This window comes from Myxine glutinosa, chromosome 12, assembly GCF_964187855.1.
Source record: "Myxine glutinosa chromosome 12, kmMyxGlut1.1, whole genome shotgun sequence".
Taxonomy (NCBI): Eukaryota; Metazoa; Chordata; class Myxini; order Myxiniformes; family Myxinidae; genus Myxine; species Myxine glutinosa.
In genome coordinates, this window is record NC_136272.1 from 6,258,419 (window position 1) to 6,274,761 (window position 16,343).

The 16,343-nt window shown below is 45.3% G+C and overlaps 1 protein-coding gene across 1 annotated transcript in view; it reads left to right on the forward strand.

Moving 5' to 3' along the window:
* Positions 1-1,437: 1,437 nt before the first annotated feature.
* The window catches only part of DNAJC7 (DnaJ heat shock protein family (Hsp40) member C7), a 72,357-nt gene continuing 57,451 nt past the window's right edge, over positions 1,438-16,343 (forward strand). The window contains exon 1 of the mRNA XM_078766431.1: positions 1,438-1,656. Within this exon, the coding sequence (XP_078622557.1) occupies positions 1,496-1,656 (161 nt within the window). The 5' untranslated portion in view covers positions 1,438-1,495. The remainder of the gene's footprint in view (positions 1,657-16,343) is intronic.

Sequence of the window (16,343 nt, forward strand, 5' to 3'; positions counted from 1 at the left end):
ACCTGAGTGTGGATGCGGGTGACCTGAGTTGAATGGAGGTGACCTGAGTGTGGATGGAGGTGACCTGAGTGTGGATGGAGGTGACCTGAGTTGAATGGAGGTGACCTGAGTGTGGATGGGGGTGACCTGAGTGTGGATGCGGGTGACATGAGTGTGGATGCGGGTGACCTGAGTGTGGATGCGGGTGACCTGAGTGTGGATGGGGGTGACCTGAGTGTGGATGGGGGTGACCTGAGTGCGGATGGGGGTGACCTGAGTGTGGATGGGGGTGACCTGAGTGTGGATGCGGGTGACCTGAGGGTGGATGCGGGTGACCTGAGTGTGGATGGGGGTGACCTGAGTGTGGATGGGGGTGACCTGAGTGTGGATGGGGGTGACCTGAGTGTGGATCGGGGTGACCTGAGTGTGGATGGAGGTGACCTGAGTGTGGATGGGGGTGACCTGATTGTGGATGGGGGTGACCTGAGTGTGGATGGGGGTGACCTGAGTGTGGATGGGGGTGACCTGAGTGTGGATGGAGGTGACCTGAGTGTGGATGTGGGTGACCTGAGTGTGGATGGAGGTGACCTGAGTGTGGATGGGGGTGACCTAAGTGTGGATGGAGGTGACCTGAGTGTGGATGTGGGTGACCTGAGTGTGGACGGCGGTGACCTGATCGTGGATGGAGGTGACCTGAGTGTGGATGTGGGTGACCTGAGTGTGGATGTGGGTGACCTGAGTGTGGACGGGCGTGACCTGAGTGTGGATGGAGGTGACCTGAGTGTGGATGGGGGTGACCTGAGGTAGTGGTGAACATTATTTCATAGAACAATTAATTGTCACCTTCTTCACTTCGATGAGACCACATGAAGGCAATTTACGGAACAGCCTGTCATCTTGCACTCAATCAAACAATTCAATAAACGTTTGAAGACCACGTGACTAGATCGATGTGGACCCAGTAAAGGGAGTTGTATTTGGATCAAAAATGGCTTCACACAAACGTAATAGAAGGTCGAATGCGACGTTCAAATTTTGACCGATTTTCCCTATAAAACAGCATGTTTGGTATAAGCGTTGGAATGTGCATATGGCTCTGGTATGGTCGACCGAATGACCTCCACCCATTTACCTGTGATATCTTGTGAATTCGGCATTTTCACCTTTATTTTTCGTCATAATTTCACTACTTGACGTGTTTTCTGTCTTTTATAATCAGCGTTGGCTTTATGTTTCCTGTAAATACATTTTAGGTACAACATACCGCCGGAGCTGTATTTGGATGTATCTCTCAGCTCAGTTAGTAAATTCTCCTTCTCGAATTTCAGAATTTGCTAAACGTTAAATCGAATGTAAAAAATAAAGATAAAATCTAAAGGAAATATTTATGCTTGTTGCTTATGTTTAATAGTGAAGGAAGCAATTTCTGAAACCAACGGGACGACATTGAAAAAGGCCAGACTGAATAAGGGAATGATTGAGGATTTTATGAACGCGAAATCGCGAATGAATAAGAATGAAAGAAACAGGAATGAAAGATTTCTGCGTTGGCTGCCGGGGTGGCGCCATGGAGCAAACGGACTGTTCTGATGAGAGCCTGAGCCAACGTCGGAACTCATGCTTGAGGGACCTCCTGGACCCGAAGCTGGACGACATGCCTGTTGATGATTCGGAGAGGTCGGTGCAACACTTGGGGTCTTGAGATTGTGAGGCGGGATCTAGGAAATGAGCTCAAGGAGCTAGGCCTTAAATCTTAATACGAAGACTGACGATGTCTCTTCTTTCGACCTTTGAACAATTTGTTACCATGATATATGTATATATATATTATATGTATATGTATATGTGTGTATATGTATGATGTGCTGTTGTATTCATATTGATATTGTTATAGTTATTTTATTATCATCGCCATACGGGATAAAAGGTCATGTCCTGTGCCTGTGGTTCCCAATCACCTCTTCTGTAGTTTATAATTTGTGACGTGCATGTGTGACGATGACTGTGACGGAGTACGAAAGATTTCCTCCCGCCCATAATTGTTTAAATCACTTTTGACTTTCACAAATCTAGAATGTTCCAATCCTCGACCACTGACCAAAAATCTTCTTCTTCTTCACATTCAGACACTTGTCCCCTTAACTCGCCTCGGTCAATGCAATCTTGATGATGAGCCTTTTGCTGGAGACGAAGGTTCGGCTTTATTTTCATCATTCCATGTTCGGTTTTATGAACCGTGAATCCATCATCATGTCCTCCTCCTGTTCTTCTTCTTCGGTATAACTATAACAGCGAGTTCATGTTGAGGATTGTTAGCCTTTGTTAACAAGGGAGGTTCCTGCCATTGTGGACCAGCTTTGTTTTCCTCCTCGGGACCTTCAAGACTCTCATCATCCTCTTTGAAAAGGAGGTTCTGCAAGGTGTTTTCCATATTTGAGGTGAGGACTCACCAAGGTCTTGAGGAGTAGTGGCACAATCACCCTGGCAAGTTGGTTGAATGTCCTTTTGATAACACGAGTAACATGTAAGCCTTGCTAACTACTGTGGTCACGTGTTGATGGGATCTTTGTTCACTACCAATTGTAATACCCAGGTCCTCACTAACTACTGTGGTCACGTGTTGATGGGATTGTGGTTCACTACCAATTGTAATACCCAGGTCCTCACTAACTACTGTGGTCACGTGTTGATGGGATCTTGGTTCACTACCAATTATTGTAATACCCAGGTCCTCGCTAACTACTGTGGTCACGTGTTGATGGGATCTTGGTTCACGACCAATTGTAATACCCAGGTCCTCGCTAACTACTGTGGTCACGTGTTGATGGGATCTTGGTTCACTACCAATTATTGTAATACCGAGGCCCTCGCTAACTACTGTGGTCACGTGTTGGTGGGATCTTGGTTCACTACCAATTGTAATACCTAGGCCCTCGCTAACTACTGTGGTCACGTGTTGATGGGATCTTGGTTCACTACCAATTATTGTAATACCCAGGTCCTCACTAACTACTGTGGTCACATGTTGATGGGATCTTGGTTCACTACCAATTGTAATACCCAGGTCCTCACTAACTACTGTGGTCACGTGTTGATGGGATCTTCGTTCACTACCAATTGTAATACCCAGGTCCTCACTAACTACTGTGGTCACGTGTTGATGGGATTGTGGTTCACTACCAATTGTAATACCCAGGTCCTCACTAACTACTGTGGTCATGTGTTGATGGGATCTTGGTTCACTACCAATTGTAATACCCAGGTCCCCACTAACTACTGTGGTCACGTGTTGATGGGATCTTGGTTCACTACCAATTGTAATACCCAGGTCCTCGCTAACTACTGTGGTCACGTTTTGATGGGATCTTGGTTCACTACCAATTGTAATACCCAGGTCCTCACTAACTACTGTGGTCACGTGTTGATGGGATTGTGGTTCACTACCAATTGTAATACCCAGGTCCTCACTAACTACTGTGGTCACGTGTTGATGGGATCTTGGTTCACTACCAATTGTAATACCCAGGTCCTCGCTAACTACTGTGGTCACGTGTTGATGGGATCTTGGTTCACTACCAATTGTAATACCCAGGTCCTCGCTAACTACTGTGGTCACGTGTTGATGGGATCTTGGTTCACTACCAATTATTGTAATACCCAGGTCCTCGCTAACTACTGTGGTCACGTGTTGATGGGATTGTAGTTCACTACCAATTGTAATACCCAAGTCCTCACTAACTACTGTGGTCATGTGTTGATGGGATTGTGGTTCACTACCAATTGTAATACCCAGGTCCTCACTAACTACTGTGGTCACGTGTTGATGGGATCTTGGTTCACTACCAATTGTAATACCCAGGTCCTCGCTAACTACTGTGGTCACGTGTTGATGGGATCTTGGTTCACTACCAATTGTAATACCCAGGTCCTCGCTAACTACTGTGGTCACGTGTTGATGAGATTGTGGTTCACTACCAATTGTAATACCAAGGTCCTGGCTGGTTATGGCCTGCAATGAAAGTGGGACTGATTTTTATTGTGAGCTATTTGAGTCTCGTGATTATGATTAATCATTACATTCATGTATTTCATGAAGAACTAACACCTCGTGAGGAGTTCGTTGGCGTTCACTTTTTATCCAAAGGTTCCTGGATTATGATTAAAGAATTTGTAGTTCAGACTGCTACGTTAATTAGCTACCCGGCCATTTCGGGCATATTTGATGAATGATGATCTTGGCAATGTGGATGGTACGATTGATTTGGAGTATGTGGTGGTAATCGCGACTGACCGTGTAGCCAGTTGTGGTGGTGGTTGCAGTTTGGGAGTGTAGGTGGTGATTGTGGGTCGAGGGTGTAGCCGTTGGTGATGGTTGCGATTGTAGGGTGTAGCTAGTTGTAGTGGTGGTTGCAGTTGAGGGAGGGGGGGGGGGGGTGAGTGTAGGTAGTGATTGCGGGTCGATGGTGTTGGTGGTGGTTGCTGATGTCGGATGTAGCCGATGGTTGTGGGTTGACTATCTAGCCGGTGGTGGTTGTGGATAAATGGTGTAGTCTGTGATGGCAGTGACAGAGTGTACCGGTGGTGGCAGCAGTGGGCGGATGGTATAGTTCGCAGGTGGCAGTCTGTTAGACAGCGGAGTTGGTCAGTCACTGGTGAACAGTGTTGTGTAGTGTTTGGTTGCCTGTGTTGCAGATTGTGTAGATTGGTTTCAAGGAGCCTCAACCATTGTGAACCTTTGTTGGGGTGGGGACTAGTGCATGGAGCATTTTATGCTGATAAAAAAAAATCGATAGTCCCAGGGGGTTCAGGCTGGAGGTAACACTTCAATTCTCTTGATGTACATGTGTATCATATTTCGCCACATGGTGGTGATGGGAGCTGCTATTCATAGACATATTGGGGGTTGTGGGTTGTCTCTCCATAAGGACGAGTTGTGTGCATGGCACCATAATTACCCCGGCAATTTTCTCGACGTAAATATGTTTGTTTATGCTGCATAGTGGTGACAAGTCCTGGTGGGACAAGAGTCGGTGTTGTAAGTCGTACTAAATCAGAAATTCGCTGATTTTATAATGTTTCGATGAAAAACGTAAAAATCATACAAGGTGGGCAATTATCCCCTTATTCAGGACGGGTCTTCATTATTACTTTTAGCAAACCCTTTTGATTACAATAGTTTTTGGAAATGTCGCGAAGACCTTTATTAGTCCCTTACCGGTGTACACCGGAGGGGACTCTAGGTTTGCACTCAGTCCCTCCGTCTGTCAGTCTGTACGTCCGTCATGCAAAGAACAGTTTCCCGGACCTTTTTTCTAAACTCTTAATGCTAATGATTTCAAACTTGGCACATGGTTTCCTCATGATAAGTTGCAGATCAAGTTCGAACTTCACGACGTTTCGATCATTTTTGACAAAGTTATGGCACTTTGAACTTTGGTAATTTGCCCAACTGTTTTCCGGACGACAGACTGCTGGTAGGGGACATGTATTGCAGCGCAATACTCAGAATGCTTGTTCCACTAGTTATCTCCATATGTGGGTTTCGGGAGGGTGGAGGAAGTTCTCCCTGAACTCAAAATCGCCACCTCCTTTTTTTCGGTAAAGGATCGTTCATGAACCAGATTGTGCAACTTCATTCTCGAAGCTTCGTTCCAAGAGCTCTTTTTAGAATCCTCACTGAACCTCCAACAGCCTCCACTTGTACCTCGTTTGTCGTGATATTTCCCGGAATGATTTTTAAGTACTCGTTAAGGGTTTTGGAGGTTATGCTTTGACCTGTCTGTCTATTTGTTTGGGTGCAGGATATCTCAAAAAGTTGTGGATGGACTTGGATGAAATTTGGTGGACAGGTTGGGTAGGTGATGAGAACGCGTTTATTCAATTTTTTGAAGATTTGAATCCAGATATGGACACGATAATTTTTAAGTGATTCTTCACCATTGAGAGATCGGGCCAAAAACTATAAATTGCATGATATCTCAAAGAATGGACAGATTCGGACAGAACTTGGTAGACAAGTTGGGTGTGTGACAAGGAAGTATTGATTCGATTTTGGTGAAGATTTGAATCCGGATCCAGACGAGTATTTTTTGAGTGAATCTTCAGCATTGACTGATCGGGCCGAAAAACGATATATATTGCATGTAAATATCAATATCGAAAAACGATATTGATATTTGCAGTAGGATGGATACAAAATGTAAACTTTTCAGCCTGTCGGAGGTATGCGCTCTGCCGAGTGCTGGTCTAGTTTTTTCTTTTGTCATTGAGATTCTTTTTCCCTTTTGTTGGATTTTCCTCCCTGGCTGTATGATATATTGGACCTGGTTCCAATAGGACTCAGGCCCCAGGGCCCAATGAGAGATGACCTTCCAAACTAAAAATGTTCACTCTTCTTCATGGCTCAACAAGCTTCCATAATACCACTCGGTCACTATTGTGGTGCTCACCCCAGGCGGACCGGATAGGATCCAGGGTCCCTGTCCTATTATGAATTGGTGTCAGTACTTGGTGGGACCTCAGGATCCCTGTCATTTTTGGTTACAGTACTTTTGACAGGTGGAGCAACATTGACAAGCAGACCATTCTTTACGGTCCTGTGATTGGCCGCTGCTAGACCGCTTAGCAACGCCTCTTGCTTTTTGCCTTTATCCACTTTGAAGCACCAGAAAAAGCTTCATCCACGACCCCGATCTTTGGGCAGCCAATGTATTATATTTTTATTATGTGCAGTTTTTATTACTGAAAGAACGAAGAATAAACTTTTTCAACCGCTGACGGAGATTTTGAACTTGAATCAATTAGTTCACCATTCAACAAAATATAACTTTTGAAAAATGCCTTCAATGTACTGTTTGTACAATTGTAATATACAGTTGATTAATCGAAAGTAAAGGTGATAATTGTTTCTTCCTCTGAGGGGATATTTCAAAATATGAGGTTTTTGGAACCCCTCACCCTCACTCCTGCTCACTATACTTAAAATCTTCAATGCCCCACCCCAAAAAATCCCTGGCCGGCCCACAGCTCTGGCTGTTCATTGGTTTACTTCTGTCTTCGAACATCAAGACTTTGTCGGATGTCTTCTTTTATTGCACCCCTTGCTATCTATCTCCTGGAACGGAGCATGACTCTTTACCCTGTGGCTTTCTATTTTGAGCTGGATTGCAGTAACTGGAAATAAAATGTCCTGTGCACGTGTGTGCCAGCTGGACATTTTGTTATCTGAACAAGTGCATCAAGGTAAGAGGGGCACCACAGCAGAATACACTGCCTTCAGAAATATTCACACCCTTTGACTTTTTTCACATTTTGTTGTTACAGCCTGAATTAAAAAATGGATAAAAATGAGATTTATTTTTTCTCTCACTGGTTAATTAATACCCCATAATAATACCCCATAATACCCCATAATGTCAAAGTGGAAATTTTTTTACATTTTTTTTTTTACAAAATAATCAAAAAATGAAATACATTAATAGCTAGTTTACTTAAGTATTCAACCCCTAAATCAATACCTCATAGAAGTGCCTTCAGCAGTGAATACAGCTTCAAGTCTTCTGAGTATGTCTGTATCAGCTTTGCACATCTGGATTTGGGGAGTTTTTCCCATTATTTCCTTGCAGATTTGCTCACATTCTGTCAAGTTGGATGGGGAGCGTTGGTGAACAGCAATCTTTAAGTCTTTCCACAGATTCTTGATGAGATTCAAGTCTGGGCTTTGCTTGGGCCACTCAAGGACATTAACATTCCTGTTCTGAAGCCATTCCAGTGTTGCTTTGGCTGTATGCTTGGGGTCATTGTCCTGTTACAACGGAAGTCTTTGCTGCAGTCTAAAGTCTTTTGCACTCCGAAGGAGGTTCTCCTCAAAGCTTTGCATGTATTTGGCTCCATTCATTTTTTCCTCTATCCTTACAAGTCTCCCAGTCCCTGCCGCTGAAAAGCATCCCCATAGCATGATGCTGCCACCACCATGCTTCACAGTAGTGATGGTGTTAGATGCTGGATGAGCTGTGCTCGGTTTCTGCCAGACGTAGCTCTTTACATTCAGGCCAAAGTGTTCAGTTTTCGTCTCGTCAGACCACAGAATATTTTGCCTTATGTTCTCAGAATCTTTCATGTACCGTTTTACAAACGCCAGGTGTGCTGTCATGTGCCTTTTTCTTAGGAGCGGCTTCCATCTGGCCACTCTCCCATAAAGCCTAGGTTTGTGAAGTGCTGCAGAGACTGTCGTCCCTCTGGCAGCTTCTCCCATCTCAGGCAAGGAACTCTGTAGTTCTGCCAGTGGTCATTGGGTTCTTTGTCACCTCCCAGACCAAGGTCTTTCTTGCCCAGTTGCTCAGTTTGGTCGGACGGCCAGCTCTAGGAAGAGTTTGGGTCGTTCCATGTTCTTTCCATTTCCTAATGATGGAGCTCACTGTGCTCTTGGGAACTTTCAACACTCTAGAAATGGTTTTATCCCCTTCCCCAGATCTATGCCTCCTCACAATTATTCTATCTCAGAGTACTACGGACAGTTCCTTGGACTTCCTGGTAGAGTGTCTGCTCTGACATGCACTGTCAACTATGGGGCCTTACATAGAAAGGTGTGTTTCTTTCTAAGTCATATCCAATCAATTGAATTGGCCACAGGTGGACTCCAATCAAGTTAGAGATATCTCATGGATGATCAAAGGAAATTGGATACACCTGAGCTCAATTTGGAATGTCATAGCACAGTGATTGAATACTTATGGACTCCAGACATTTTAGCTTTTCATTTTTAATTAATTTGTAAAAAAAATCTAAAAATAAATAAAATTCCACTTTGACATTATGTGTAGGTCAGTGCCAAAAAAAATCTCAATTCAGCCCATTTTAAATTCAGGCTGTAACAACACAATGAGAATTTCAAGGGTTGTGAATACTTTCTGAAGGCTCTGTATAAACTTAATTCCATCACAGTACAACATTCAGTTTCCCGTATCCTCCTCCGAGTGTTAACTACAGCTCTTGCTGATCATGAAGTCGACCTGCAATCTATCACTTTATGGTGTTGCCTTCGCGAACTGAGACTGATTTGTATGCGCTTGTCATGTGACATTTCCTTCCTAGGAGCTACTACAATGATATCACCCCCTACAATTTAGTACTCTTGATTGCTTACAAGACGACCAATCACAGTGTAAAAATGTTGTGGATATGGCTCCCAGTTAATAGCTTCTTTAATACAGTATAGTGTAGTTATCATATTGAGTGTCTAGAATAAGTATAAAGTCATTCAATGCCATTATAGATATGCGTCGCTAATTCGTAAATCAAGAAACATGTAACCCACCCCAGTGTGTCTAAAATTAAATTGCATCCCGTTTGACCTTTATGTATTACTAGCAGAAGTACCCGGCATTGCCGGGCGGGGGAGGGGGAAGAGTAGGGGAGGGGAATGGGGGGGGGGGTAGAGGAGGAGAGGGGGAGGGGGAAAAGGGAGGGGGAGGGGGAAAAGGGAGGGGGAGGGGGAAAAGGGAGGGGGAGGGGAGGACGGAAGGGGAGGGCCAGTCAACAATGACGTTGCAGTTCTCATGGTCGGAGAGCAGCACAACAATCGCGACATCGTCCTGAATCTTCGCAACAGCACGAAGCGGATTTTGGAGCCTCACCGATCCTGTGATGCCCTCCAGTACCGGCGTTGCCGGGTGGGGGAAGGGAGACCCGTACATTCCCAACCCGTACATTCGCCCTCTCGACTCAAGCTCACTCGGACAAAAGCCTCGCACAAATTACACCCTGAAGGCCCAATGGCCATGTCTATGCCACAAATCAAGTCCGTGAGCGAGTCGGGCGCACTGAATTGAAAATATATAGAACGCTCATACTCCGTGAAAAGTGAAGCCAACTGGCGGCGGGTATGGAATAACTCACATTATTTCAACCTGAGAGGTGTTTCACCTCGCTCCGGTGGATTTACCTGCCGATGCGCTTATTACTTGGATTTGTCCCAATGGAGCAAGGTGATTAAGAGGTCAAAGGATACCAGAGTCAACGACTCTGAAGTTCAGCTACATCTTAGCTCAGCCACAGCTAAATACAACACAAACTATACATGAATAGGCTAACAACGGCATGCTACTATCTATGCTAAATCATGCTAAATCATGCTAAATGCTAATCATGCTAAAATAAAATCTATGCTACTTGCTGGCGGCAAGGAACATCACGTGATCGCGTCACGAACATCATTCGTGATCACGTGATCGTGATCGTTATCAATGAGCGCGAATGAGCGAATCAGCGCGCTGCTCTGCCACCGATTCAGATTCGCTGATAAAAAATATGGATCTAAAGATGAAAGAAAAAAAAACCTATGTGGTGTGAATGGCAATGTTCCTCGCTGAAATGTGAAAAAACGCAATCGCTTTTCGCTCTGAAATACGTGCGAACGCGTAACTGAGTTAATGGCGGCAAGGAACATCACGTGATCGCTCTGAGCGAATCAGCGCGCTGCTCTGCCACCGGTCAGATTTGGTGCATAATATTCCTCGCTGAAATGCGCTGAGGTAAAAATATGGAAAAAGAATATTATGAAATAAATTTTTAGGTCGGCCATGTTCTTCCCAGGCTCAATGGCCATGTCTGTGCCAAATATCAAGTACGTGAGCCTCTCCGTTTATGAGTCTACCGGTAACATTACACACACACACACAAACTGTGTTTTATATATATAGATTGTACACCGCTCCTTTTCTATGCCATCTCCAGGCGCTGCATGACGTCATTGCCGGGCACCGAAGGGAGCCCGGAAATGACGCGCACTGAAAGAGAGTACTCGGTTTTCACTCCGGTTGTTTGTTTTCTTGTTTGTCCAGGGGATATCTCAGCCATCCATTGAGCTCGGAAGCTGAAATTTCGGCACAATAGTGAACAAGTGCTTTGGCAAAAACAGTTTTTTTGTTTTTTCATTAATTATTTAATTGATCAATTACTTAATTATTATCGACTAATTAAGAACTTATTTATTTCCTTTCTCTTCTGGGAAATATTTCATGCACCTTTTGAGCTAGGAAGCTGATATTTATTTGGACATGACAATGACCAAGTGATTTGGCTGTAAAGGCTAATTTTGATTTATTAATCGATCAATTAATCGATTAATTATTTAATTATTATTTTGATGCATCAATTAATTTTTAAAAAATTTAAGTTATAGATTCGGATGAAGCCGTGGTGGTTTAGGTATTCTATTAGCCGATTGATAAATTATTTAATTGTTTATGATTATTATTTATGTCCATTATTAATCATTCATTTATTTATTTTCTTTCTTATCTGGGCATTTTCTTTCCCCTTGAAGCTGAAGGGAAAGCTGTATGCTGCATGTGTGAGAAGTGTTATGATTTATGGGAGCGAGACATGGGTAATGAACATAGAGCAGCAACGAAGGGTGGAAATGCGAATGGTTCGGTGGATGTGCGGAGTATCGTTGAGAGAGAGGAAGACAAATGATGAATTGCGAAAGATTATGGGAATAGAGCCGGTGATGGATGCTGTGAAGAGAAACAGGTTGAGATGGTTTGGTCATGTGTTGAGGAAGGATGAAAGTGACTGGTTGAGAAGAGTGATGGAAATGAATGTATAAGGAAGTAGAGGACGGGGAAGACCGAGAAAGACTTGGCTAAAGATGGTCGAAGAAGAAATGCAGGCAAGGGGAGATCTCTCCTTAAACAAGGAGAGATGCAGAAAATAGGGCAAAATGGAGAAGATTGTCATGGGGACCGCAAGGTTAACCCCCGCTCTTGCAGGGAAAATGGCCTTAAAATGCTTGTTGTTGTTGTTGTTGTTGTTGTTGCTGCTGTTGTTGCTGTTGTTGCTGTTGTTGTTGCTGTTGCTGTTGTTGTTGTTGTTATCTGGGCATTGGTGAGCCTGGTGGTTTAGCCTTGGTTTACCATTGAGCCTGGTGTTGGCTTAGCGGTTAGGGTGCCGGCTTGGGATCCAAGGATCCTGAGTTCGAATCCCAGTCGATCGCTGAATTAACACCCAGGGGGTTTGACTCAGCCTGTCATCCTTCCGAGGTCGGCAAATTGAGTACCAGCTTGCTGGGATGAATGATCCCGGTGTGTACCCCGGTTTAGAATAGGTACACCGTATCCCTGCTCATCGTAAGAGGTGACGTAAGGGTTGGCGTCAGGAAGGGCATCCGGCTATAAAAACTGCCTCAAAAAGGGAACCATGAGGTCATGGGGCCCACAAGGCTAACCCCCGCTTTAGCGGGTAAAAATGGCCTCAAAACGATCATTCGTTCGTTCATTCATTCATCATTCATTTTATCTGGGCAATATCTCAGGCATCTTTTGAGCTCGGAAGTGAATATTTGGACATGACAATGACCAAGTGATTTGGCTGTAAAGGCTAATTTTGATTTATTGATTAATCGATTAATTATCTAATTATTCGATTAATGACAATGACTTAATTTTTTTTTAAATTACAGATTCGGATGAAACTGTGGTGGTTTTGGTGAGCCTTAAAATGCCACTTTTGCCAAAATGCCACTTAAAATTCTATTAGTCAATTGATAAATTATGTAATTATTTTATGATGATTATTTATTTATTTTCATTATTAATCATTTATTTTCTTTCTCATCTGGACAATATCTGGGCACCTTTTGAGCTAGGAAGCTAATATTTGGACACAACAGTGACCAAGTGATGTAGCTATAAAGGATATTTTTGATTTATTGATTAATAAATCAATTTTTTGGGGGGATTTATGACTTATTTAATTAATTTCCTAAAAGTTGCAGCTTTGGATGAAGCACTGGTGGTTTCGGTATGATATGGGCCAATTGATTAATTATTTTATTATTGATTTTAATTATGCAATTAATCAATTATTGTACACCTCTCCCCCCCAATACAGTCTCTGAGCTGCACAGCTGTATTTCCGGGCACCAGAGGTGCCACGGCAATGCCGCGCTGGAGGATATTTAATTATTTGGCATGGGGGCGGTGTACTTTGAATGTATCTGGACTTGTTCTTATCTTTGGTTTCGCTGTTAAATGTGCTTTCGTTTGTTAAATGTTTCGTTTTTGGAGGTGTTCACTCGTCCCTCAGACCATAGTTTAGGCAGGAAAGCCAAGCCCAGACTAGTCGGGCCTCTGATGTAATTGGCTCGGCGGGGTTAGGGGTCATGCGTGGTTCGGCGTGCGCTCAGGCTTGGCCGTCAGCCATTAGTGAGCGAACGGGAATGGGCGAAGTGGGTTATGACGAGGTGGGAGCCAGACCTTGTAAAAGCCTGCGTAGCAGGCGGAAGTGAGGAGATGCTGGGTATCGACACTTTTAGACATTGGTGCGTGCTGAGCAAATAATCTGCAGGGTGATGCCCCACCTCCTCTTGTTCGGCTACGCCTCCCTTGCCAGTGCCATGCCTGCCCCAGGAGGGCTATGACTCTTCCCCACTTCTTTGCAACCACAGAGCTGGATATTTCTGCCATCAAACAACACTATTGGGTTTTGGCCGAGCCAACTCTGCTGTTGGTGACCCAAGTCTTTTGTTGTGTCTCTCTTTGGCCATAAGGCATAGTTTATCTAAAAAACAACAACATCGGGGCAATACCCCTGGCGCTCACCTTGTAGAATAAACAGTATACTGCAATGACTAAAGGTATTTTAACCAATTTCAATGGTTTCTAGAAGACAGGGCAACATGTAGAATCATCTATATATATATATATATATATAAAAAACTGTGTGTGTGTGTGTGTGTGTGTGTGTGTGTGTGTGTGTGTGTGTGTGTGTGTGTGTGTGTGTGTGTGTGTGTGTGTGTGTGTGTGTGTGTGTGTGTGTGTGTGTGTGTGTGTGTGTGTGTGTGTGTGTGTGTGTGTGTGTGTGTGTGTGTGTGAGTGATACCGATAGACTCCTAAACGGAGAGGCTCACGTACTTGATATTTGGCACAAACATGGCCATTGAGCCTGGGAAGAACATGGCCGACCTAAAAATTTATTTCATAATATTTTTTTACCATATTTTTACCTCGGCGCATTTCAGTGAGGAATATTATGACCGGAATGGCAGAGCAGCGCGCTGATTCGCTCAGAGCGATCACGTGATGTTCCTTGCCGCCATTAACTCAGTTACGCGTTCGCACGTATTTCAGAGCGAAAAGCGAATGCGTTTTTTCACATTTCAGCAAGGAACATTGCCATTCACACCACATAGGTTTTTTTTTCTTTCATCTTTAGATCCATATTTTTTTTCAGCGAGGAATATTATACACGGAATCTGAATAGGTGGCAGAGCAGCGCCCTGATTCGACGATTCGCGTGCCCTCCCCCCTCCTCCTCCCCTTCCCCTTCCCCTCCCCCTCCCCCTCGCCCCCTCCCCCTCCCCTCCCCCCCCTCCCCTCCCCTCCCCCTCCCCCTTCACCTCCCCCCTCTCCACCTCCCCCCCTCCCCTCCCCCTCCCCCTTCACCTCCCCCCTCTCCCCCTCCCCCCCTCTCCCCCTCCCCCCTCCCCCTCCTCCTCCCCCTCCCCCCTCCCCCTCCCCCCTCAGCCTCCCCCTCCCCATCCCCTCCCCCCTCCCCCTCGTCCTCCCCCCTCCCCGCTCCCTCCTCCCACTCCCCATTCCCCCTCCCCCCTCACCCTCCCCCTCCCCATCCCCTCCCCCTCGCCCTCCCCGCTCCCCCCTCCCACTCCCCATTCCCCTCCCCCTCCCACCCCTCTCCTCTCCCATCCCTCCCCCTCCTCCCCTCTCCCCCTCCCCCCCCTCTCCTCCCCTCACCCCCTCCCCCCCTCTCCTCCCCTCACCCCCTCCCCCTCCCCCCTCTTCTCCCTCACGTTTATACACGGAATGCCGGGTACTTCCCCCCCCCTCTTCTCCCCTCCCCCCCTCGCCTCCCTTCACCCCCTCTCCTCCCCTCCTCCCCTCACCCCCTCTCCTCCCCTCCTCTCCCCCCTCCCCTCCCCTCCCCTGCCCGGCAATGCCGGGTACTTCTGCTAGTATTAACATAATCATAAGACTTAAACAAAAAATACCTATTTTGGGGGGTAAGCATCTCCACCCACCACGTGTACATCCTCACACCCCAATTTCTCTGTCATGAACAAACATTTATGCATCATGTGTGATGAAGGTTGTGGTCAATTATCATCGAAATTGCGTGTGTAGTTTGAGGAAAAAGCAAATTCCTATTTTGGGGCTCAAACCTGGATCCACTTTGACCCCCTTAGACCCTGGTTTTTTGGGGGGGTTTTTTTATTTATGCTGTGAACAAACATTAGTCACAACACAACAAATGTAATTTGTGCCAAGTTTGGTCACAATCCATTCAGCGGTTTTGGAGAAGAAGTTGCAAGTATTTACGGACGGACGGACGGACTGACTGACTGACGGATGGACGACGCCCCATCGCATAAGCTCCCCTGAACTTCGTTCCAGGTGAGTTAACTAGTTTCGTTGATTTCTGTTCATGGGTGCATATCGGTTCAGGGGCTAATTATTGGGGTATTGATTTTATCATTACAATCAATGTTTTTGTGCATAAGTGCATTTTGCTTACGCACACTGACACATTTATTGAATCGACTTTGTCTTGGCTCATCCTGTTTGCTCACGATGCGCACGATAATGCAGCTAGGGGGGAAATCTGTTTGAGATAGAGATTGGCTGCAATCACGACCCCTAAGGATTCGGCATCACATAGTGGTTGCACGGCCAGACGATAAAATCTGTCTTGTGTTTGCCTTGGTGCGTCATTCTGCCAGCACAGATTCCAGTCGACACGGTAACATGAAGTGGGGTGGGAGTTTGCGCCGGACCGACGAGTGGACCGTTACAATATGAACATGTGACTGTACTATTAAGCATTACATTTTCGTAAACTAAATGTGATTCTATCACGGTTTTTTTTGTGTGCACTAAGTCGAGGCTCATGTAAGAGCTAACACATAGAACATATAATAAAGTGAGTGGGAGGCAAGAGGGGGAGAGAGAGAGAGAGAGAGTGAGAGAGAAAGAGAAAGAGAAAGAGAAGTACAACAACAGTAGAGCAACAACAACAACAACAGTAGAGAACAGGGACATCGGGAGATCTGTGGAAGGGAGAGGGCTGGGGAGGGGTACAAGGGATAAAAAGGATGGACACGACAAGGACTTTCAGGAAAGAAAACTGAATTTGAAGGAGGTGGGTTAACAGGGGTAGAAAAGACCAAGGTTTTGGATGGGAAAATATGAGATGGTGGTGGACAGCTGTTTTAATGGCCTGGAGGGAGGAGTGAGATTGAAGAGGGAGTGTGTTTGTTGCAGAGGTGGGGAAAAAAAGAGGAATGAAAGAGTGAAGGTGAGCAGAGAGTCTTGATTTTGGCAGTTTCACGAGAAGAGGGTTTCTGG